The 26,538-nt window shown below is 38.2% G+C and overlaps 1 protein-coding gene and 1 pseudogene across 1 annotated transcript; one reads left to right on the top strand and one right to left on the bottom strand.

Moving 5' to 3' along the window:
• Positions 1-4,163: 4,163 nt before the first annotated feature.
• On the bottom strand, positions 4,164-5,078 carry LOC103206620 (olfactory receptor 145). Its single transcript, XM_007952122.2, has one exon. It carries the CDS (start codon positions 5,076-5,078, stop codon positions 4,164-4,166), a length of 915 nt encoding a protein of 304 aa, XP_007950313.1.
• A 12,823-nt stretch (positions 5,079-17,901) lies between these two features.
• Positions 17,902-18,796, top strand: LOC103206619 (annotated as a pseudogene).
• The last annotated feature ends 7,742 nt before the right edge of the window (positions 18,797-26,538 follow it).

Here is a 26,538-nt window from a genome sequence, read left to right as displayed (position 1 = left end):
GGGAATAACTACATTCAGCTGCCCAGGTGCTCAACCAGGGGAGCTCTGGTAGCATAGTGGCTAAGACACTTGCCTGCTAACCAGGGGGCTGGCGGTCCAAACCCACCAGCCACTCCTCGGAAGGAAGGTTGGGCAATCCTACTTCCGTAGTGATACTGCCTCGGAAACCCAAGGAGGGGTCGCTATGATTCGGGGCCAACTCGATGGCACATAACAACAACAACAACCCACGTCAGCGTGTAGGCCCCAACTAGCCCCAAATTAACCCTTCCCCTTCCCTCCCCATCCCAGTAACCTACTAAATGATTTCCCTTTCAGAAGCAAACCCTTCTCTGTCTTTTTACAGTAATGGGCTCATACAGTACTTGTCTTTCTGCGATTGACTTCTTTCACTCAGCATAATGTTCTCCAGGTTCATCCACATTGTGAGATGATTTGCATATCCCTCATTGTTCTTTAATGTAGCATAGTATTCCATTGTGTGCATATACCATAATTTGGTTATCCACTCATCTTTTGATGGACATTTAGGTTATTTCCATCTCTTTGCTAAGGTAAATTGTCCTGTGATGAACATAGGTGTACATATGTCTGTTCATGCTCTATCTCTCACTTCTTTAGGATACATTGCTAGTAATGGAATTGCTGGAACAAATGGTACTTCTGTTTTCAGTTTTTTAAGGAAACACCATACCGTTTGCCACAATGGTTGTACCATTTTACAATCCCACCAGCAGTGCACAAGAGTTCCAATCTCTCCACAACCTCACCAGCATTTGTTATTTTCTGACCTGTTGAACTTTGCTATTATTGCTGGGGTGAGAGGATATCTTGTTGTTTTGATTTGCATCTTTCTAATGATTAATGATCACAAGCAGTTTTTCATGTTTGTTGGCTACCCATATATCTTCTCTGGTGAAGTGTCTGTTCAAGTGTTTTGATTACCTCTGTGCTGCTCTAACAGAAAATATACCACAAATGGGATGGCTTGAACAAAAATGAGTTTATTCTCTCACAGTTTGGAGGCTTTAAGTCCGAGTTCAAAGTGTCAGGCTCTAGGGGCTGGGTGAAAGCCCCTCAACCTTGGGCTTCAGCTCTGCCTCCTGTTCTGGCCCACTGGAGCTAGAGGCTTTTCTTTACTCAGACAGCTGCTGGCTGCTGAGACTGACAAGCCAAAGGTTGACAAATAAAAAGGCACTGTCCTGATGTTACCAAACCACATGGCAGGCCATAAGTTCAAGTCCATTAAAGTCACAAGGTCAGCAGAGCATGGCAGGTTGATGAACAATGACATGCCTACATGAAGGGTTCAAGCATGCCATAAGCTTGGGACCATTCCCAAAGCTGTTTTTTATATACCAGAAGCAGACCACATAGCCAAAGCATCTACTCAGTTGCTCCAATAGATTCCAACATGTAGTTAATTACCAATCTCATCATGGGGAATAACTACATTCAGCTGCCCAGGCACTCAACCAGGCCCAGCCAAGTTGACACACAAATGTAACCACAACAATGTACTACCCAGTCAACAGTAAACATATATTTTACATTGAACATAGGAATAATTTAGTAAAATATGATCATTTTTTCTTATAAGCAGGCATGAACCCACAAAGATGAAGTGATTTTCTCAAGGTGATAATAAATTAGTGGACACTCTGATACTAGAATGTTAACTTTCTTAATAATTCTCTGAAAAAAGTTGCTGAAGATGATGCTCAGAGACATCAAGTATCTTAATGTCAAACATAGAAGCTAGGGTTCAAACTTGATTGTAATCTCCAACTCTAGTCCCTTCTCTTTCTGAAATTTTATGCTGTTCTGTCTGCCCATTTCACCTGCCCCAATTGCTGAACTCCATGCTGTTCATCTATTTTTTTTTTTTCTGTCTAAAACACACTCCTCTCATTCCACACTAATTTTTTTGTTCTTTTGAATACACCTTCATAGATGTGTGCTGTACTGAAAGGAAAAACTAAATATGCATCCAAACTTCAATTTTCCAAATAGAAGATAATTTCCCTGCAAAGAGTTTCATAGGTCCAAAGTTTTTTCACACATTATTGCTTTTCACATATTAAGAGCATTTCACAGCTTATTGTTTCACAAAGAATCTTGACCAATTGTAATTTTCTTTGAAATCAATGGCAACTCTACCTCTCTCCACATGGTACCATTAGTTTCAAAAAACCTCACTGCTATTGAGTTGATTTCAACTCACAGCAACCCCCAATGGGTTTCCAAGGCAGTAAATCTTTATGGAATTAGATTGCCCCAACTTTCTTCCACAGAGTGGCTGGTGGGTCTGAACACCCAGCCTTCTTGTTAGCTGTCAAATGCCTTAGACACTGCACCACCAGAACTCCTTACCAATAGGCTTGGGTTTACAAATCTGAGTTGTACTAATGCTTTTACCCATTACTGGAAGGTGCATTAGTCAGGGTCCCAGAAGGAACCAAATGATCCACTCAAAGTAATTGAAAAATAAAACAAGGGATTGAGTGCAAACGTGCAGGCAGGGTTAAGAGAAACCACAAAGTGATGATGAAGTCCCCAGGACTAGCAACAGCAGGGAGATATTACAGAAGCAAAAGGAGGGAAAAGTTGCTGTAACCTATTTGGAAATGGGGCACTCGGGCACTGCCACTACAGTCCAGCTAGGAGGAAGTCAGGGAAATAAGTATCAAAATATCTTTCCCCTCTTCTTTCTGATTTCTTCTGCTGATGCTTCTATTGGCATAGTCCAACCAGAAACTAGAGGGTAAAGGAGTCTATTGACACCATCCATTAGGAAATGCTTCCCAAGACATGGAGAAAGGTGTAAAAGGGCAGAAAGTTGGACTAGAGAGACATACAGAGAATACACTTGCAATCTCTGTTGCATGCAGTACCATAGCATTCCACAGTCATTTCTGTGCTGATTACTGACTTGTAATACAAGGCTTTCTATGGTTCTGAAATATTCTCTTGATCTTTAGCTGATCACTCTGAGCTGCAATCTTCACCCTGGTTTTCAAACCACAATTTAAAACCAAGGAAAAGATTGTGTAATAAATAATTCCCAAATTCTGTTCTTCTTAACCTTGATATTTTCTATAAGATCTTCCTCCAGCATTGTCAAATCCCTTGAATTCTAAGCCCTTGAAGCTCCACACCACTAACTCAGGAAGTACAATGCTTGTTGCTGTATCACTTCACTCACACTGCAAAATTTTTCAAGAATTTCTCTGATCATTTAACCAAGGCAATCTCAACATAATCCTATGCCACTTTACCTTCTTGTAAAAAAAAAAGTGATATTTTTAATTGTTCCTTGAAAAACTGTATAGACTGAATCAGATTTTAATATCCTAGGCCAGCTTACATTTGAAATGAAATCTGCCAGAGATGGATGGAGTAAGAAAGTGAGCCATAATTCACATCAACCAGTATTAAAAATCAAGAGCCTGAGTTCTAGTCACAGCTTGAAACTAAGAAGCTGGATGACTTTGGAGAAGGTGCATAAGCTGCATCTATTCTTAGATAAAAGCAGAAGCTGAATTAACTGATTCTCAAGACCCACTTAATGTAATTATTCTATAGAGAATCTTCATAAATTAAAGAACACTTCAAGTGGGGAGGTGAAAACAGTTAAGCTCTCAACTACTAACTGAAAGGTTGGAAGTTTGATTCCAGCCAAAATGCCTCAGAAGAAAGACCTGGTGATTTGCTTTCAAAAAAACTCAGTCATTAAAATCCTATGGCATACAGTTCTACACTGACATACATGAGGACACCATAAGTTAGAATAGACGGAATAGCAACAGGTGCATAAACCAAAACAAAACTCAACTCACTGCCATTGAGTCAATTTTGACTCTTAGAGACCCTCATTGGGTTTCCAAGGCTATAAATCTTTATAGAAGCACACTGTCTCATCTTTCTTCTGAGGAATAGCTGGTGGGTTCAAACCATTGATGCTTTGGTTAGCAACCAAATGCCTTAACCACTATGCCACCAGTTTTCCTTAGGTGCATAAAATGGAGAAGATAAACCTGTTTCAGAAAGAGTCTAAATTTCTTTCATGTAACCACTGAATCCTGAATCATCTCCAGGAGAAGGAAAAAAAAAAAATCCACATTCATAAGTATTGAACATTTCTCAGGAGAAAAATTTTTTAGTCAAGGTTTTTTTAGAGCAACTTTGACATCCTTATTCCTCAAACTATAGATTAACGGGTTGAGCATGGGCACCACAATGGTATAGAACAAGGAGGACACCTTCCCCTGGTTCATAGGCAAAAGAGAAGAAGGTTTGAGGTACATGAACGCCCCAGACCCAAAGAAAAGAGAAACTGCAATGATGTGGGAGCTGCAGGTGCTGAAGGCTTTGGACCTGCCCTCAGTGGAGTGAATATGGAGAATGCTGGAGAGGATGAGGGCATAAGAGATGAAGATGGTGACAGTGGGCACGCCGATATCAATGCCTACAACAATAAAGACAACCAGCTCATTCACATAAGTGCTAGTGCAAGAATGCTCCAGAAGGGGAAGGATGTCACACATGTAATGGTTGATCAGGTTGTTGGCACAAAAGGACAGTCTTACCGTGCACGCTGTATGGGCCATGGCCCCTGCAAACCCCATTCCATAGACACCTAACAGAAGAAGTAAGCAGACCTGGGGAGACATGGAGACTGTGTACACCAGTGGGTTACAAATGGCCACATAGCGGTCATATGCCATTGCTGACAGGATGAAGGACTCAGAAACAACAAAGAAAAGAAAGAAAAAGAGCTGAGTCATACACCCTGCATAAGAGATGATGTTCTTTGAGATAAAACTCATCAACATTTTAGGGGTGATAACAGTGGAATAACAAAAATCTATGAAGGACAAGTTATATAAGAAAAAATACATGGGCATGTGCAGATGAGAGTTGAGTCCAATCAGAGTAATCAAGCCAAGGTTCCCCACCACAATGACCAAATAGAAACCTAGAAAGAGAAAAAAGAGGGGTATCTGGAGTCCCGGTTGGTCTGTTAAGCCTGCGAGGATAAACTCTGTCACAGAGGAGTTTCTGCCTACCATTCTCATTTAAGGCTTTCTGTGGGAACAAAGAAAAAGGGCTTCTTAGAGAGAAAAAAGAGAGGTCACCCCTCCTCTCTTAGTCACCTCACCCATTCTTGGTTGAATCTACATAGATATTTTGAACTTCATCAGAGAGATCATTCCTGATCCCTGTGGTTCTATTCTTGCACACACCCCCAAATGATTCTACCCTCTGAAGTATGCTCTGGGGATGGATTTGCCTCCATGGTAAAGGCAGGTGCTGCTGAGAAGAAACTGCACAAGGGTGAGCTGAGATGACTCTCAGATTTTTGGTCCCTTTGTTGTGTCCTTCTAACTCCAGTTTCTGCCCCAGTTTATGAACACTGTGGCCCTACTCTGGGGAGAGTCCTGTCAGGGGCTGGAACTAACTCAACTGTGCCTAGGGTGTCCACCTCACAGTCTACTTGGACAGAGCAGAAAGGCAAGGTTGTCTTCCTCAGAGCCTTCAGTGCCCAAGGTTGAAAACTTAGGAAAAGTTTATTTCAGATTCATTACTCACTTCCATCAGCCTGGAGCTTCAGTGCTGTATCTTTTGGACCACTCTTATCCTCAATTGTTCAGGCATAGAAATGCCCTTAGTGACAACATAGATGAAGGACAGATACATAGACCTCTTTTTCCCCTGACCTGTTTAGAAGATCAGAGCCTTTGGTGCCTTAGAATTCTTTCAGAGCAAAAGAACATGATATCTGATTGAAACTTTGCCCCCAAGGCTTTTCACCCATTTGCCAAAGGGAGGAAGCATCTTTCCCTGTCATCTGTGCCAGTCAGGACAAGAGACAGAACAGTTTTATTCTGGGTATAGAGACCTGGGACCTTATTAGAAGCAGAGAATCAGAGATCCCCTTGGGATCATAGCCCTAAAAGTTAACTTTAATATGAGGAATACTTTGCTTATGCCCTTGATAATAATTGAATAGGCATTTGGAAAGTTTATTTATTTGTTAAATTAATATCTATCAGTAATATTCAAAGGCATCCTTGAGGTGCAAACAGTTAAGCACTCAGTTGCTAACCAAAATATTGGCAGTTTGAGTTCACCTAAACTACTATTACTTCTGAAAAAATCAGCCATTGAAAACCCTATGGAGCACAGTTCTACTCTTACATATATGAGTTGGAATCAACTCTACGGCAATTGGTTTGGGGTTCTTTGGTTTTAGCATGGAAAATGTTGTGCAAAATATAATGATTTAGGGCAAGATATTGGACTAGGCAAGCAAGTCACCAATATCCTTTACAAGAAAGACACACACACAAAAAATGAAACAGATACAGATGATAATCCTGGAACCCTGAGCTTCGATGAAAAAAATAAACAAGTAGATCAAATACTGTGTAGAAGAAGAAACTGAACAAAAACAGCAAACAAGGATACATACAGAGTGGTGAATTGTCAACTTGCCTGGCACAGAATTCAATTTTGAGTATTGGCAAAGAGCGTTTTGATCAGAGAAGGAACCTGATCATCGGCTCCACTCATCCAAGACTGCCTCAGCACCCACACCAGTGGCTGGCAACCAAAAAAGTGAGATCTTCTTCTTATTCCCCACATCCTTCTGTGAGCAGAAGTGTGGCCATGCATCATCCCTACCCACCCAGCAGCTGGTGACAACCCTTTTCTACCATCTTTACCCTGCCTAAAGTTGAAGGCATTCCCTCATGGATCAGGCATTGCATGCATGTTTAGAAGATGCTTTCCATCTCCTTGAATGAGCAGAATGTGCCATCCCAGACTGGGCCCTTCACACCTCCAGCCACATCCTAGGCCAGCAAAATCACTATCCCAGACTGAGCATTCCACATGCCACCATCTCCTACAGTAGGACAAGCACAGTCTTGGATTGAGCAACCCACCCCTAGCCACCTCTTGAGCCAGCAAATGCATTATCCCATACTAGAAACCATGCCACCTGCTGGCACCTAAACTTGCGGGAGTGCTGACAAGGTGCCTGGACTCACCCCAGTTAGTTCAAAGGAAGAGAATTGAATCAATGGAAGACAGAATTAGAAAAATTGAAGATAAATCTCTTTTTACTAATTTACTAGAAAAACAAGTAGAAAAAGAACAAATAGGAAGGCCTAAGAATTATGTAGCATACCCTGAAGAGGAATGACTTCTTATGTGTGATTGCTATTCCAAAACAGGAAGAGACCAAATAAATAAAGAAATAAAACAGTGAGAAAATTGTCAAAGATTTGTTGGATGAAAACTCCCCTAATATCATGAAAGACAAGAATATATGCATTGAAGAAGCTCAATGAACCCCAATCGGGATAAACTCCAAGAGTAAATCACCAAGATATATCAAAATCAAAATTTCCAAAACCAGAGGCAAAGAAAGAATCTTGAAAACAGTTCAGGAAAAACAAAAAGTTACCTACAAAGGGCAACGAATAAGGCTAAGCTCTGATTTCCTGTCAGAAACAGTACAGGCAAGAAAGTAATGTGATGACACATATGAAACTCTGAAAGAAAAATAAATTGTCAGCCAAGAATTATATATCCAGCAAAAGTGTCCCTCAAATATGAGAGCAAAACTAGAACATTTTCAGATAAAGAGAAATTAAGAGAATTTGTAAAAACCAGACCAATCTTACAAGAAATACCAAAGAGAGTTTTTCAAACAGAAAACCAACAACAGCAGACCTGAGATTAACACATATGATAGCATCATCCAGAAACCAACACACATATAGAAGTACCCAAAGTAAAACCTAGAAGACTGAAAAAAGGGAACCAGAGATGTCAATTTGTAAATGATGACAAAATACAAATAAAAAAGAGGGAATAGGGTAGTTACAGAACTTCCACATGGAGAAGAAATGCAAAAACACACTGCTGTAGAGTCATATCCGACTCATAGTGACCCCACCTTGGGTTTCCGAGGTGGTATCACTATGGAAAATGGAGAAGAAGTCAAGATGATTTCAAGATAGAACAGACTGTTTTAAACTTGGGAAGAAAATAATAAATTGCAAAGTAACCTCAAATAAAATTAATAAACCTAATTGAAATAAAAAAGAAGATAATCATAAAGATTTAGTAAACTTTAAAACAGTAGCTATGAAAGAAATGATAAGAAAATCCGTAAACAAAATCAACACAGCACAGAAAAATATATGGAAAAAAGAAATTAGCAAGAACAAAAATAAATAAATAAAACCAGCAAAATGATGGCAATCAATTCATTACTATAGATAATTACAGTCAAAGGACAGAAATTAGTAGAATGGGTAAGAAAATATTACCCATCAATATACTGTCTACTAGAGACACAACTTAGCACACATTTTAAAAATTGGCTTTTTTCAAAGTATGGAAAACCATAAATGACACAAATGGACACATACCAAGCAAATGGCAATCAAAAAGAAGCAAGAAAGGCAAAATTACTTGCTGATGAGATAAACTTTAAGGCAAAAAACAGAATTAGAAACATGAGGAGATATTATATAATGATTAAACAGTAACTCAAACAAGAGGAAATACTGTAATAAATATCTACACACCCAATAAAAGAGCCCAAAACTACAGAAATCAAAGTTTAACAGAATTGGAAAGAGAAATAGACAACTCCACCATAGTGGTAGGTGACTAATGCACCACTTTTGATGAAGAGCAGAACTTGAAAGAACTCAACAAAGACACAGAAGACAAATGACACAATCAACCAACTTCACCTGATAGACATATACAAAACACTCAGCTCAACAACAGCACAATATGCTTTCTTTCCAGCACACATGACACATTCTCCAGAATAAATCATACGTGAGGCCACAAAACAAGCCTCAATAAATTTTAAAACATTGAAATACTACAAAGCATCTTTCAGATCATAATGCTATAAAATTAGAAATCAGCAAAAGGAAGAAAAAGCAAAAAAAAAAAAAAAAAAAAAACCACATGGAAACTGAATAACACTCTACTTATATTGGTTAATAGAAATAGAAAAATTCCTTGAATCAAACAAGAATGAAAACACAACATACCATAACCTTTGGGACACAGAAAAAGCAGTGCTCATAGGGCAAATAATAGCAATAGGCACACACATCAAAAAGGAAAAAAGAACCAAAATCCAAACTTTCACACAAGAACTTCAACAATTAGAAAAAGAACAGCAAAAAAGCCTACAGAAGTGGGAATAAATGAAACACTTATTCCATCAAAAGATATCACCAACAGAATGAAAAGAGAACCCATAGACAGGGAAAAAAATGTTTTGGCAACAACATATTAGAAAAGAGACAAATCTCCAAAATTTTTAGAAAGCTTAACACCTCAACAACAAAAATGTAATTAATCCAATTTAAAAATGGGCAGAAAATGTGAACAGACATGTCACCAAAAAGACTCTCAGGCAGCTAAAAGATACATGAAGAAATGCTCATGATCCTTAGCCATTAAAGAGATCCAAGTCAAAGCAACAATGAGATGTCATCTCATCCCAACATTGATGTTTACCAAAAAAAAAAAAAAAAGATAAATGCTAGTTAAGATATATAGAGAATGGAATCCTAATACACTCCAGTGGGATTGTAAAATGGTATAACCACTGTGGAAAACAGTACCGCAATTCCTTGAAAGGTTGGAAATAAAAATACTGTATGATTCAGCAATCCCACTACTAGGTATATATCCTATAGAAATGACATGAATAAACAAGGAGCTCTGGTGGTGTAGCAGATAAGGCACTTGGCTGCTAACCAGAAGGTTAGCAGTTCAAACCCACCAGCCACTCCATGGAAGGAATATGGGGTGATCTGCTTCCATAAATATTTACAGCCTCAGAAACCCAATGGTGGTCACTATGAGCCAGATTCAACTTGATGGCACAGTTTGCTTGTTTTTTTTTTTTTTTTTGGTTATGTTCATCACAGTACTATTCATAATAGCAAAAAGATGCCAGCAACTTATATGCACATCAATGGATGAATGAATAAAGAAACTATGGTACATACACATAATGAGATACTACTCAATGTTAAAGAATAACAATGAGTCTGAAACACTTCATAACATAGATAAACCTGGAGGATAATATTCTGAGTCAAATTAGTTAATCACAAAAGGAAAAATATATGAGATCATTCTTATAAAAAGTCAAGAAAAGGTTTTCACATATAAAGAAACATTCTTTGATGGTTAGTAGGAGTGGGAGGAGAAAGGCTGGTAAATCACTAAGTAGAGGATAGACAAGTATTAACATGGGTGAAAGCAAAGGCACTATACAATAAGGGTGAGGGCAGCAAAAAATGGTCAAGACAAAGGAATACACTGGGAGGATTACAAGAGATAAACACAACAGAGGTGAATACTATTATGTACACAATCCCCTGATAATAGTTATAATATACAAGTGGATACATAGTTAGACATGCAAGGTGAACAGGAGTGGGAAGGGAATGGGACTACACCCATGAGTAGGCGTGACAAAGGATATTTCTACATATGTATTTACTCATACTGCAAACTATTGTGGACCACAGAGGGAGCAAAGTTTGAAAATTTCTTAGTCATAACCAAACACTTTGAAGGAATGACTCTCTGGGCCTGGAGGGTCAGGATCATATTCACGGGGACATCATCAAGGTCAATTGTCCTAACATAGTCCACAGAGAAAATGTTCTAAATCCTGCTTCGGTGAGTAGCAACTGGGGTCTAAAAGCTTTTGAGCAGTCATCTACAGTGCAACTATTGGTCTCTCCTCATCCAGAGCAAAGAAGGGTGAAGAAACATGGAAACAAGTAGTCCAAAGAACTAAAGGACCATGCAAACCTCAGCCCCTATGACCCTGAGAGCAGAAGAACTAGATGATACCTGGCTGCACTACGGACTGCTCTGAAAGGGATCTCATTAGAAGGTCCTGGATTGAGTGGGACAATAATGTGGAACAAAACTGAAAATCATGGAAAAAAAAAAAAAAAAAAAGGCCAGGTTTACTGGTCAAATAGAGAGTGGTGGAACCCCCAAGACTATGGCTCTTCGTTACCCTTCACAACCTAGAACTGAAATCACTCCTGTGGCTCAACTTTCAGCCAAGCAATAGATATGTCTACAAGATGAACAATAAGAGGCCCACATTCCTTAGAACAATCACATTTGAGATCAAAAGCACAGCATTTGCTGAAGTACAAAGTTCAGAAGGTGGAAAGGGGTAAAAAAAGAAGGAAGAATGGACATGGGAAATACAGGGAGGACGTGGGATGAGTGATAGATATTATGTTGTGAAGATTGCAATCAATGGCATTAAACAAAATGTGTATAAATTGTTGAATGGAAACTTATTGCTCTGTAAACCTTCACTCAAATCAAAACAAAAAGTTTAAAATAATAATAATTTACCATGTATTTATCACTTACTGTATACTCCTCAACTCTCTACCTACTCTAGCATTTATATAACTTTCTCCAAATTGCCTGGATCCAATATCATGTCACATATATTGCTTCATTTTTATCCTCCCCAAATCCTATGAGCTCAGTTTTGTTACTTCCATTTTAGAGATGAAATAATTCCCAGATGTAAAGGTCATATTCAAACCTAGGTACAACTGTCTCCAAATCCAGTGTTCTTAACAGCTCCCTGTGTGAGATAATAAAATGTATAAAAGTCTTAAGGCTTTGATAATGTCTCAATAAATAAAACATAGCATATAATTAACTAAATATGTAGAAAAATTAGAAAAGATAGAAATAAAATGCAATGTGAATTCAGAGGAGGGCATTCAACATGTCACTTAGATTCTAGTTTATCGAGGCAATTGCACAGTATTAGGTGCAGAGAAGAAACAAATTTTCTCTGTCTTTTCTTGGAAGTAAAGCTGGATAATAAAGGACAATCCGTATCAGTTAAGAGTAGTCTTTTCCAAAATTGCTAAATTGTTGGAATTCTCCTTTATAGTCCCTGTCCTCCAGCCTTACTCCTTCCAATATTATTCTCAGTACACTTTCCAGCTGCCATGCCTCGTATTGAGCCTGATAGTCTGATAGTTTAATTCCTGCTCTCTCTTTTGGATCCAACTACATTATTTGCCTGTTTTGCTTGCTTCGGTGTTTTGTTAGCCTCCCTTTTTTCATGACAAATATTACCCTTGTTTCCTAATCTCTCAGTGTTGCTTGAGCTCAATAACAGTTAATTCACATACACCCATATGGTTTTGATAGTGAAACATTGGCTTTGGACACTTCATCAGGAAAAACCAATCTCTAGAAAAGGACTTTATGTTTGACATAGCAGATGATCAGCAAAAATGACGGAAAATCTCAATGACATGGATTGACACAAAAGCTGCAGCAATGTACTCAAGCATGCCAACAATTATGAAGATGGTGCAGAACTAAGCAACATTTCAATCTATTAAATGTAAGGTTATCATACATCAGAGCCAACTCAGTGACAACTTAACAACAGCATAGCTTTGAAGTAATATTAAAAATCCATCTAATTCTGTGATTCACAACCTTGGCTGTATACTTGAATTAGATAATTATCTGCTTATTAATTACTGCCCCAATCTGGTGTAGTGCAAGATTGGAAAGATTGGGCAATCTACAACTGTCGAGATAACACTTCAGAAAACCAAGGAGGGGTCTCTATGAGTCAAATTGACTTGACAGCAGTGAGTTTGGTTTGGTCTTATCCAAAACCAATAAATCAGAATCTACAGGGGCAGTACAATGTAATCTGTATTTCTCTTTTAAATCTCTTTCAGTTGTCTGGATATTTAGCAAGTTTGGTACTCACTAATCTAATTCTGCACACAAACAGACATAAACACTGCCTCCTATCTTTTCCAGACAATAAAACTGAAGGCCAAATGGTCCAAGAATAAAGTATGGGTCTCTAATTTTTCCCAGGCACCCAGTTCAGAAATCCACCTTGGCCTTTAATTTGGCTGAATGCAGAGTCCAAGTAGGGGGATAATTTGCGATCAGCTCTGGGTCATACCGAGGAGAGACTTGAATGCCAGGAGAGGAATGTATGCAATGTGTTAAGTAATAGCAAGTGACATGACCTGAATTCTGCTGAGGAAGATCAGTTAGTCTAATAGGATATTAAGTATCAGTGATTTGATGAACACTCCACCACAGAGACATATTCTTTATCTTGTACTTTAGACATGATGCCTTAACTCAAAACACTGCAAAATATGGGAAGGGATTTCATAACAAGTGTTCTGGTTACCTAGTACTGCTCTGACAAAAATATACTACAATTGGGATGGCTTTAACAAACAGGAGTTTATTCTTACAATTTGGGAGGCTTTAAGTCCAAGTTCAATGTGCCAGGCTCTAGGGGCTGGTGAAAGCCCCTCAACCTTGGGTTGCAGTTCTGCTTCCTGTTCATGGCCCATTGAAGCTAGAGGCATCTCTTCACTCAGGTAGCTAATGGCTGCTGAGGCTAACGAACCCAAGGCTGACAAGCAAAAAGGCACAGTCCCAATGTTACCAAATCACATGGCAGGCCATTAATTCAAGTCTCTTGAAAGTCCCAAGGTCAGCAGAGCATGGCAGACTGCTGAAAAATGGCACAGCTACATGCAGGGTTCAAGCGTGCCATAGGCTAGAGACCATTCCCTAACGCTTCTCCTTACATGCAGGAAGCTGACCACATTCCTAAGGCAGCTACTCAGCTGCTCACAGTAAATTCCACCATGGAGTTGATTACCAGTCTCAACATGGGGAATACTACATCCAGCTGCCCAGCCACTCAACCAGGCCTAGCCAATTTGACACCCAAACTTAACCACCACCACAAGTAACAGGCAAATGGAACAAAAAGCCGTTTTAATCTTTTATTGTATCACAAATCCCATAATGTTGGCCCATACCTTATAGCTATGGTGTCATCGACCTTCTACTCTGAATAGTTTTACCAAGCCCTGAGTTCAGGTTTAATCATCAAGCTGTCTATGTTGGACATGTTTTACACCTCATTTCATATTACTTAACCTATCTCCTTGGCTTCTATTGTTGCTATGGCAGTCAGTTGCACCCAGGTACAGCCAAAAAATCCCTTTGCTTGGCTTCACCACTTATCTATCCCCTGCCTTCTGCTCTAGGATGTTCCTGCCACCAAAATGTGCAATCATGGAAATGCACTCAGCTATTATAGTACATGTTCAGAAGTGGAAGCATAAAGAAGTTAACACTCCCCCCCCACCCACCGCCCAGAAGCTGGTGGATAAATATTCCTCTCTTCTGTTCCTCTAGTGGATCACTCTTCATAGTATCTCAGAAGGACCTCAGAGAGATTGAGCTAAAGTTTCCCATTAAGGTAACCGGCTCGGAACACACCCTTAGATTGGTTTGCTATCCATTGCTGTTCCACTCTTCCTTTTCCCTCTGCTTCTGGAATCATTTCTAAAAATAAACCACCTGTATACAAGTACTTGTCGCCAATGCTTTTTGTGAGGAATTTAATCAAAAGACATGCAAAACAGTGTTTGGAGCAGGTCTGATCAAAATGTTTCTTATTACCTTGGAAGAAGCAGCTTACCCAAACTTTTGAGTTCTAGGTTATGAAACTAAAGATGAATCACTAAATTCATCAAATACCTGAAATTCTACATTACAGAGAATTTTTATTACTTGTGTATGCCCTAGCAAAATGCCAAATTGCGAAAAAGGATATTAGTTCACATTCTAATAGGAATAAGTCATTTAGCCTCTTTCTTTAGATCTCCTGTAGCAATGGAGGGAAACTAGTTTTACTCCTAACTTTTGTATCTTTTGAACCATATGTCAAATCTGAATTGCAGCAGGTGTGAAGGTTAAATTAAAATACAGAAATTGAAGAATCTAGTAGAGAGGCTATCACTTCGAAGAACCTTGGTAAATGTCATCAGTGATATACATATAAAACCAAAAACCTAACTCCTTGCCATTGAGTCAGATCTGACTCATAATGACCCTTCCTTGCGTTTCTGAGGCAGTATCACTATAAATGTAGATTGCCCAATCTTCCTTCCAAGGAGTGGTTGGTGGGTTTGAACCACCAGCCTTCTGGTGAGCAGTCAAATGCCTTAGAAACTAAGCCACCAGAGCTCCCAAATATCAGATATAGTATGTATATAATTTATGGAGGAAATAGGACAGAGAAAGGCATTGCTGAAAACTAGATGTACCTCAGGGTGCCTGATTATTCCACTCTGTCTCTACTTCCTCTCCCATCATCAATGTCATAGTTTTCAAATAATTACCCTCTATCACACCACAAAGGCCAAATTATAAAGTCATATGAGGTTTCCTTTACATTCTCAGTCTTCATTTTCTGGACCCACTTCTAGTCTCAGTAGAAATTCCTCTTCCCCAAACACTCACAATAGTAGTACTTGCTCTGCCGTCAACTCTACATCAAAACCAGTTCTTAGGGAGGAGTTCACAAACTCATCAACACGAAGTCTGCTAACACTTGCTGGGATCATTTACATTCTACATTCTCTTCCAGGCATTTTTATTTTAATGAGGACCAAATTTTACCCAGAAAATAAATATTTAATTATAAAATTTCACTCAACATTGAGTTGATGAGACGTATATTTTGGTAAGGATGGGGCAGCTGGAGTCATCATGTTTGTTATTGTTCTTGGGTGCCATACAGTCAACTTCAACGCATAGCAACACCACATGATAGGGTTTTCTTGGCTGTAATCTTTATCATATTGACAGCTTCCTATCTTCCACTTGGCAAGCCAATTACAACTTCTGTATCAGTCCTATATACAGGTGTGTGTGTGTGTGTGTGTGTGTAAGCATGGATGACATTTTCATACTCTTCAGTGCTTGCTCTTCCTTACATGTAGAATATATTTTAGTCACTGCTCAGTAATAAGGTTTCAAACATAAATCTTACCATTACAAATTTGTCACTTCCTTAATGATTATGATAAATCCCAATCCTTGTTCTCATCATCACTGTAGTCAACTCACAATTAGAGTAAATAAATCATTATTACAAACCTGAAATAAGGCCCACAGGAAAGGCTCCCTTGGGGCACAGACAGTAAAGACATCATTAAAAGTTGGCATTCCTCTAGGAACCTTAGAGGATTTTTATTTGGATAATAGAACAACCAAAAATTTGTGTTACTCCAGAGTTTGTTGCCATGGAAACCACATTTTAAAATCTTCGCAGCCGGGACTGTATCAAAGTCATGTTCCTTGATGAGCAGATAAAGCCCAAACAGGAAGCAGAGTGTAGGAAGAACTATTCTTGACTGTGCTCCTTTTGTTGAAGAACTGCCCTCTTTCCAAACCTTGGATCTCTGTACAATTCTTCCTTGTTTTAATTATTTCTATATTTTCCACTACATTCTATTTGTGTTATCCCATGTGTGATACATGTAAATGCTATATAGTGTCTCTTATGCACCTGCATTTAACCTCACAATTCTGCTTGACCCTTAAGTGGATGAAGTTGGCCCCAAGTGCTGTGACCATAACTACACATAGTTGTTGTTGTTGTTATGTCCCGTCGAGTCGGACCCGACTCATAACAACCCCTCCTTGGGTTTCCGAGGCAGGATCACTTCGGTAGTAGATTGCCCAAGCCAGCTTTCTGGTTAGCAGTCAAGTGCCTTAGGCACTATGCTACCAGAGCTCCATGTCACAGGATCTGTTCAGAGGTTAAAAATGACAGGTGAAAAGTCTTTGTTTGAAATTTCCTCAGTTAGCTTCTATGGAAGTAGATTGCCCAACTTTCCTTCCAGGGAGTGGTTGGTGGGTTTGAACAGCCAGCCTTCTGGTTAGCAGTCAAATTCCTTAGGCACTATGCCACCAGAGGTACCTCAGAAAGAAAAAAAAAAAAAAGCCTAACAGATTAAATGATGTTTGGAAAGGCCTAAAGAAAACTTTTGCTCTTTCATAACTTTCCTTCCAGGGAGTGGTTGGTGGGTTTGAACAGCCAGCCTTCTGGTTAGCAGTCAAATTCCTTAGGCACTATGCCACCAGAGGTACCTCAGAAAGAAAAAAAAAAAAAAGCCTGTTATCTTCTTCCAAAAAAATAAGTCATTGAAAACCTTGTGGAGCACAGTTGTACTCTGATACATGTGGAGTCACCATAAATTGGAATTGACTTAGCAGCAACAGGTTCTAAACATGTATTAAAGATCTGCCACCATGTTAATGGTTTTATATACATTATGTAATTTATAGAAAATGAGTAATCTATACCAAGTACATATTTGGCATGCTCAAAAAAATGACACAAGAGATTCAGGAATACTCATACTAGTACTAATACCTGATGTTTATTAAATGCTTACTATGTGCCAGGAATTATGTCAAATGCTTTATACATAATAGTTCAGTTAACTAACAAAAATTCTATGAGGTAGGAACTATTATTATTCCACTTTGCACAAAAAAATGATCTTAAGTCAAAGAAATTAAACTTACTTTTCTCTTGGTTTTGAGAGTCTGACTTCTTTAGCCTCCTGGTATTGGTAGAAAATGAAAGTAGGATACTGGGCAGGGAACTCAGCAGTCAAAGGAACTAGAATTCTGGTGGTCTGGGTTCCAAACCCAGTACTGGCTGCTAAATAGTGGCATGACATTGGACACATCCTTTCACTCTTCTGGGCTTCAGTTTCCTCATCTTAAAAGTGTGGTGTTGAACAAATTGTCCAGAGCTCTTTTCAGCTCCAGTAAGCCATGTTAATGTTGAAATGTGCCTTAGTATAACACCTCATAGTTGTCCAAAAGTATATATTTGCAAAATAAAATAATTAATAACTTGGCTTTTTCTTTTGCTAGCATGGCTAGTCCAGTTACTTTGGAAGATTGGATAACCAAGAAATGACTAATCAAGAGTCTGCAGTGCATGTGAAAATGATGCCCAAATTCCAGAAAAGTTCTGTTCACATCAGGAACCCCACAAGAGTAGAAGAAATGATCTGTGGTTTTATCAAAGGTAGACCTGCCAAACTTCAGATAATAATTGACTTTGATATGACACTGAATAGATTTTCCTACAAAGGGAAGAGATACCCGTCATGTCATAATACCACTGAAAACTGTAAACTGGTTACAGAATAATGCCAAAAAAATTTATTGCGACTAAAGGAAAATATATTGTGCTATTGAAGTTGATCGTTTTGTTCTTACCATAGACAAGAAGTGCTCTTATATTATAGAATGGTACATTAAGTTATATTGTTTGCTAATAGAAAAAGCTTTACTAAAATCTAAACTTAAATTGTGGAACAATCTGGTATTATGCTCCAGAAAGGATATGAAAATTTCTTCTATAAGCTCCATCAACACAGTATCCTTGTGTTTATATTTTTGACTGGTATTGGTGATGTAGTAGAGGAGGTTATCCGTCAAGCTGGTGCTTACCATCCAAATGTCAAAGTAGTGTCCAATTTCATGGATTTTCTTGAAAATGTGTTGTTCAAAGGATTTAAAGGAGAATTAATCCATGTATTTAATAAACATGATGGTGTCTTGAAGAACACAGAATATTTCCGTCAACTAAGAGACAAGAGCAACATAAATCTGTTGGGGGACTCCCAAGGAGACTTAAGAATAGCAGATGGAGTAGCCAACATTGAACACATTCTGAAAATTGCATAGCTAAATGATAGAGTGGATGATCTTTTAGAAAAAATGCTTGGACTCTTACGATATTGTTTTAGTAAAAAAGGAATCATTGGAAGTAGCCAACTCTATCTTACAGAAGATTCTATAAATAAGCATTCATCAGGAATGCCTTTCTCGCATGGGAACAATTGATATAAAAACTGCTTATCTGTTCATCTTTCTCTGAAGGATTTCTTATTTCTAACATATTCTTGCTCTTAAAGTTTTCCTTTCTTCAGAAGGAAGATTGGACAATCTACTTCCATGGTGACACTGCCTCAGAAACCCAAAGAGGGGTCGCTACAAATGGGATCCAACTCAAGGGCAGTGAGTTTTTTTTTTTTTTTTTTTTTTTAAGTTTTCCTTTACATAAGTATTTTCAGACATGTTGAATCCATCTACTGGAAGCTACTTTTTATGTACTTCTCTCAACCCACTCCCCATCATATTTTTTAGCAGATTAAAAAAAAAAAAAACCCTAAAGTCAAAATTAGAAAAATTACTCTTCACTTTTCCAAAGTGAATTTTATTCCAAAGTTTGATTTTATCATGCATTTTCGGGAATCTTTTTTACAGTGAGAAATTTGTGGAAGTTTTAAAAAGTTTTTTGAAATGGTCAGATAATGTACATGATTCAAGTGAACTATGCTTATGGTATCATTATCCTCTGAAATTATGCTATGTTTGAGGAAAATCAATATTTACTAGAAAAGACTGACACTTAGTGTTTGGTAGAAAAACCTATTGATGTCCACATGTCACTAATCATTACAAAATATTCTGTATTGAAGCAGTGATAATGAACATAAAATGGAAGTCTTCAAAAAAAAATGAATAACTTGCAAAGGAAAGATTACTTCCCTCAATAACTAAGAATGATATATAAGTTGTGAAGAAAGAAAGGAAATGAGTATTAAATGTGCTGCCTATTCTGAGCCTTCTATGATACCATCTATCTAGGTCAAAAGGGAATTCACATGTTAGTTGAGCAGCCCTGTGCAAAGCTATCTTCAGGTGGTGCAGCAGATACTGGTAGTTACCAGTAAATATTTTTTTTTCTTCTTCTTTCTTAATTATATAAATCTAATTTTATTCTAATATCAATATTGTTAGATATATATGTGTATGTATATATATATATATAGAGAGAGAGAGAGAGAGAGAGAGATTCTCCATGCAGCAAGAAGAGGCCATTTGATTTAGTTCTGATCACTGAGATGTAGTTCCTAGTGACCAAAAGTGTGGCCATGCCCCACCCCCTCCCATGCATGGTCTGTAGACACCCCCCTCACACTACCCCTAACCTGCCTGAGATTAGAGGCATGCCCTTGTAAATAGGGCACTGCCTGCACTCCACTTCCATGTTTAGGAGGTGCTCTCCACCTCCTTGTGCCAGTAGAAAGCATCACCTTGGACTGATAACTCCACCACTTTTAGATCGACAGAAACACCATCCATGACCAGACATCTCACCCCAGCCCCCTTCTAGACTAGAAAAAGAGCTGTCCCAGACTGAGCATCCAACCAACAACCATGGCCTAAGCTGATGGCAACACACTCCTGGACTGGGCACGCTGCCCCAAGCTCCCTCCTCAGCCAGCAAAGGTACTATCCTATACTGGAAGCCCTGCCACCTGCTGACATGTCATCCAGCAGAAGTACTAACCAGGCACCCAACCCCACCCCAGTTTTCTCTTTTCTTTTCTTTTTTTTTTTTTTTTCTTTCCATTCATTGTTTCTTTTCTTCCTTTTTCTATAATACTTTTTTCTTCCTTGTTTTAGATTATTTTTTACTCTTTCTTTTTCTCTTTTTCCTTTTTTCTAGGGTTTTTTGTTTTGGTTTGGTTTTTATGGCTTTTCTCTTTTTCCTTTCCTTGTTTTTTTTTTTTAATTGTTTTGTTTTTCTTTTGTCTTTTTTTGCCTTTGGCAGTGGAACTACCACAGCCTCTAGGTTTCAGAGAGCCAGACCTTCAGCAACTTGGTTCTGGAATGTGGGGCTGCTCATTCATGTGAGCCAGTGGGATGGAGCTATACCCACTGCCCAAGAGTGAGGGGGTGGGGCTGCCATGCCCAAGAGGTAGAGGAATGGGGCCCACCAGGCCAAGGGGGTGAGAATGACACTCAGAGGAACTAGGGGACTGGAGCCACCCAGTGAAGGAGCTCTGTACATGCAATGAAGAACTGTACAGGTGCCAAGTTGACAAGGGGTGGAATGGTGGTAGTTAAAGTTGTTGTCAATTTTTCAGAGACTGGGCAGCTGGATATAGTTATTCCCCATGGTGATATTGGCAATCAGTTCCATGGTGGAATCTACTGGAGCAGCTAAGTAGCTGTTTTAGAGATGTGGTCTCCTTCTAGTATATAAGAAGCAGCTTTGAGGAAGGTCTCTAGCTTATGGAACACTTGAACCCTGAATGTAACCAAGTCGTTGTTCAGTAGCCTGCCATGTTCTAATGATCTGGGACTTCCAATAGACTTGAATGAATGGCCTGCCATACGGCTTGGTAATATTGGGACTGTGCCTTTTCACTTGTCAACCTTGAGTTTGTCAGCCTCAGCAGACAGCAGCTGCCTGAATGAAGAGATGCCTCTAGCTTCAATGGGCTGGGAGCAAGAGGCAGAGCTGAAGCTCAAGGTTGAAGGGCTTTCACCCAGCCTGTAGAGCCTGACACTTTGAACTCAGACTTCTAGCCTCCAGAACTGTAAGAGAATAAATGTCTATTTGATAAACCTTCTCATTTGTGGTATTTTCTTAGAGCAGCAGTAGGTAACCAAATTTAAAAAAATTAAGAAAGCCTATGAATTATTTAAGATACCATGAAGAGGAATAAATTAAGTGTGATTGGACTTCCAGAGCAGGAAGAAACAAACAAACAAAAAAAAGATACTGAGAAAATTGTCAAAGATTTGTTGGAAGAAAACGTCCCTAGAATCATGAAAGACAAGAAGTTATACATTCTGAAGTTCATTGAACCCCAAACAAGATAGCTCCTGTTTGGAAAAGAAAATAACCAAGACATGTCATAATCAAACTTTTCAAAGTCAAAGACAAAGAAAGAGAGAAGACAAAATCAAGAGACAAGAGATTAGTAGAAGGGATAACAAAACATTACACACCAATATGCTGTCTACAAGAGACACATCTTAAACACAAACAAAAAACAGGCTTTTTTCTCCAAAGGATAAATAAACATATCAAGCAAATGGCAATCAAGAAAGAGCAAAAGTGGCAATATTACTTTTTTATTAATTAGACTTTAAGGCAAAAAATAGAATAAGAGACAAGAAAGGACATTATATAGTGATTAAAGGGTCAAGCAAACAAGAGGACATAACCATAATAAATATCTGTGCACCCGATAAAAGAGCCCAAAATACATACATAAAACTTTAACACAATTGCAAAGAGAAGTAGACAATTCCATAATAATAATATACAACTTTCTATTTAGTTCTGACCAATAAGATGTGGTTCAAAATATTATGAAGATCTTCCAGTAAGTTTCCTTGAAGGAAACTGACTCATCTTGAAGTAATTTTGGTTTCTATATTCTTTACTTCTTCCTTTTGCTGTCTGAAATTTAGATTAATGGGAGGATCTTCACTATCAACCTTAGACTATGAAGTGCCTTTGAAAGTAGAATTTATGCTCTCAGACTGGCAGACAAAACAGAAGAAGCCCGGGTCCTTAATAATTTCATGAAGATGCCTTGCTAGCCTTGGACACTGGACTACCTCTTGTTTCATTGTATGTGAAAAAACGTCAAGTTCTGAAAGTACATACAAGAACCAGTGGTCAGTAAAAAGCTGTCAGTGTGAAATTGGAGCTTAGAAGGAGGAAATGAAGCCACATGTTGAGAAACTGAGTAAGTAGAAGTGATCACAAAATAAGAATGGAGGAGGAAACTGCAGGAAATATGTTAGCAAAGGCAGTGTGGTGACCCTGAGACTGGCCTAGTAAACTTATACTGTTTACACTTCAATGACCCCATTTATAAGCAGAGATATTAACACCTAACATGTAGGATTGTTGTGAGGATCAATTATCATAACTTTTAATAAATATTTTTAATAATTTATTTCTGTTGTTGAAAACACACACAGAAGAATATATAGCAATTCAACAATTTCTCCATGTAAAAGTAAGTGACACTGGTTGTATTCTTTAAATTGTACAGCCTTTCTTACATTCTTACTGTCCTTTTCTGAATTGTTCCTCTCCCATGAACATAAACTGACTACCTCCTAGGCTTCTTACCTAATCTTTTGAGTTGCTGTTGTCAGTTAGATCCCATCAGATAGTTCTTTTAAAAAGCACAATGTACAAGGCAGATATTCTTTGTTAATCAGTCTAAAATATTTTTTGGTTTAAAGAAGACTTTATTTTTGGTTTAAGGTTTAAAGATTATCTCAAGGCAATAGTTTCAAGAGTTCTTTCCACCTATGAACTTGGAGGACATTATGCTGAATGAAATAAGTCAATAATGGAAGGACAAATATTGTTTTACTTCACTATTGTAAAAAGTCAAGGAAATGTTTATAAATGGAGGGAAACGTTCATCATTGTTTACCAGGGACGGCACAAGAGGGGAGGGAACACTGCTAGGTAGGTAGAAACAAGTATTGATTTGGGTGGAGGGAAAGACAATGTACCAAATGTGAGTGATCAACATGGTGACACTGAGGAAGAGGAAGACATAGAGAGACACACAGGAGGTACACACAAAGATGAACTCTTTTGCATGTACAGTACTGCATTGTCAGTGATGGCAAGCATTGATCTATGGGTGGATAGATGGGTGTAAAGGCTGAATGATCAGTTATGTCTAGGCAGGGCGGAGTGTGCCTATGATCACTTATAGGGTTGGCAAACAATGTTTCTACATGTGTATTTGTATGTGCTGTAAAATGTCTGAGTGTATAGTGGAGCTGACAAGGGGCAAGGTTTTGTTGGTTTCTTCACTACAGACAGCTACCCTGAAGGAGCAAGTAGTTGGACATGTGGGCTCGGGACAATGGTTACAGGGGACATAAAGCTCAATTGGCATAACACACTACAAAAAAACACTGTTCCATACCTTACTTTGGTGAGTAGCAACTGGGGTCTTATAAGCTTGAAAGGAACCACCTAGATGCAATGATCCAGAGCAAAGAAGAATGAAGAAAACCAAAGACACATGGAAACAATTTGTCCAAGGGACTAGTAGATCATGCAATCCTCAGCCTATATGACCATGAGAGCAGAAATAGATGGTGTTCATCTACCACTGTCAACCACTCAGAGGGGGATCACTGCAGGAGATCTTGGATAGAGTGGGAGAACAATGTGGAATAAAACTCAATTATCATTAAAAAAACAATAATAATAAAATACCAGGTCTGCTGATCTGATAGACCCTGGTGAGACCCCTGAAATTATGGCCCTTAGTTACTCTTCAGGTCCAGAACTGAACTCAAACTGTTGCCAAACAACAGACAGGCATAGAGGATAAACATTTACATCAGGTTGATACACTCTTTGGAGTGAGCAATGATCAATCATGGGAAACTAGAAGGGCAGTGTTTGCACAGGGAGATAGCTCAGGGGCAGGAGTGCATGGGAGAGAAGGACACAGAGAAGAGGTAACTACGTGGAGGAAGTAGGAAGAGAGTTGTTACATTGTGGAGAATTGCAGTCAATATCATGAATCAAAATATGTATGACCTGCTATATGGAAAATGAATTTGTTGCATAAACTTTCACACAAATCACAATAATTTTTTTTTAAAAAAAAGTTCATTCCACCTGGATATCTTCAGAAAGTTTGGATTACATAAGACTTTGTAATTCTGTTCTTATTTTTCCCTCTTTTGATCAAGCTTCTTCTATGTAATCTTGGTTCAAAACAATATTTTTTTTAATAATGAGGTGTCACAGGCCACCCATTCCCACACATCTCTCTTTAACCACATATTTAAATTCTGTGTGTTTCATCCACTGTGTCACTGTGTCAGGAGTGGGAGCTCTGGTGGTGTACTGTCTAAGGCATTTGACTGCTAACCAGAAGGCTGGTGGTTCAAACCCACTAGCCACTCCTCAGAAAGAAGGTTGGGCAATCTACTTCCATAGTGATACTGTCTCTGAAACCCAAGGAGTGGTCGCTGTGAATCGAAATCCACCTGATGGCAATGACTTTGGTTTTCGGTTCAGTATCAAGGATGAATTTTCCCAGGTGTAATTATATTATAAGCTACTTCAAAGCAAGATCATACCTTAAAATGTTATGTAAGTTACCCATGCAATGTTGAACACAATGATGAATGCACATATTCATTCATATTGGCTAAATTCAATAGAAAGAAATATAAATATTGTTCAATAAGAGCCCAGATTTGAAAACTGAAATTTCAGGGATAAATTTTTTTCAAACATATTGAAGTTATTTATTAGAAATTTTCTACAAATAGCTATGTAGTAAACCCACTTCCAAATAAATAAATAAATAAATAATGTTAATTATACATAGCTGCGTTTCCTATAAGTGATTTTAACATTTTAAATCTGCTAATATTGGCATTTCAATCACAGTGTTGTTAGTAGATGTATACCCAACTGAGTGATGCTAGTAGATGTATACCCAATTGAGTGAGACTTCCATGATACAGATATTTACAGAATAGAAGGTCCTCCGTATACAAGCAGTCCCTGGTTTATGAACAAGTTTTGTTCCTAAATCATTCTTTAAGTTGAATTTGTATGTAAGTTGAAACAGTTAGACACAATTCACATCTAACAGCAGTTAGTCAAATGATTTTCTTAGTATATAATATTTAGTGTACCTTTCTATGCACAAAAAAATTAAAGAAACACTTCCAGATTGACAAAAACATCTTTAACATAATAAATACAGTAATAATAATGTTTTGATATATCTCACAAAGTAGTACCTTTTTATTATTATGAACTCTTGTATGCACCTTGAATTTTTAATAAAATAGGCTTTATGTAGATCTGTTCATAACTACAGTTTGTATGTTAGACATTCATAACCCAGGGACTGCCTATATTTTGAGGACTGGCAAAGGAAAGTTATTTAGTGACAGAAAGAGCTGCAAAGCTTTTAGAGTTAGGAGCATCCCAGAGATCAGTTTCACTACAACCTACAGTTAGAGGCTCTTAAAATAGGAATTCATTTTTAAGTAACTTTCACCTAAGGAATATACGTGCCATAAATAGTAAATTACACCAGCTCCAACTATGTAAAGTGTATGATTTCAAGGTTTGTTAAAGGCACACCATATTCTAAGATTGTACTGAACGGAGAAAATGCAAGGATTGAACATGACCTTTAAGGAGAATTTGATGGAGAAGAGGTTAATTTAGGAATTAATGACAATGTCTCAATTAATTTATAAAAATAATTCTTAAACATGAAGTTCAACAACATTTGTGGAAAACAACAAAGTTTTTTTGTTGCATAGAGATGCCAGTAATCTTAATCGCAGGAATTTGGAGACTGCTCTTTTAAAAAAACTCTTTACTGTTCAGAAAGCCACAAAACCTCTCTGGAAAATTTTCTCATATTTTTCAAAGCTTTTGCTAGGGACATTTTTCTAAAGACTAGTTTTAATCAAAAGGGAGTATAGTGTAGTTGAAAAGAGCCCAGGCTTAGGCCTAGTTGCGTGGCCTTGCACAAGTTGTTTTTCAACTTGGAATTTCCTCTTCTATAAAACAAAGAAACACTGTTTGGTACATTACCGTGCAACTTTAGGAATAGTCCGTTTAGGCTAAAAGGCTCGAAAAATAGGATTGGGAAAGAGCTGCAACATCTGAGTAAACCCAGCCTTACTCATGGAAAAGAGAAAGCTTTC

This window comes from Orycteropus afer, unplaced genomic scaffold (assembly GCF_000298275.1).
Source record: "Orycteropus afer afer isolate SDZICR_OR568_19922 unplaced genomic scaffold, OryAfe1.0 scaffold00325, whole genome shotgun sequence".
Taxonomy (NCBI): domain Eukaryota; kingdom Metazoa; phylum Chordata; class Mammalia; order Tubulidentata; family Orycteropodidae; genus Orycteropus; species Orycteropus afer.
This window is presented reverse-complemented; position numbering and strand designations above follow the sequence as displayed.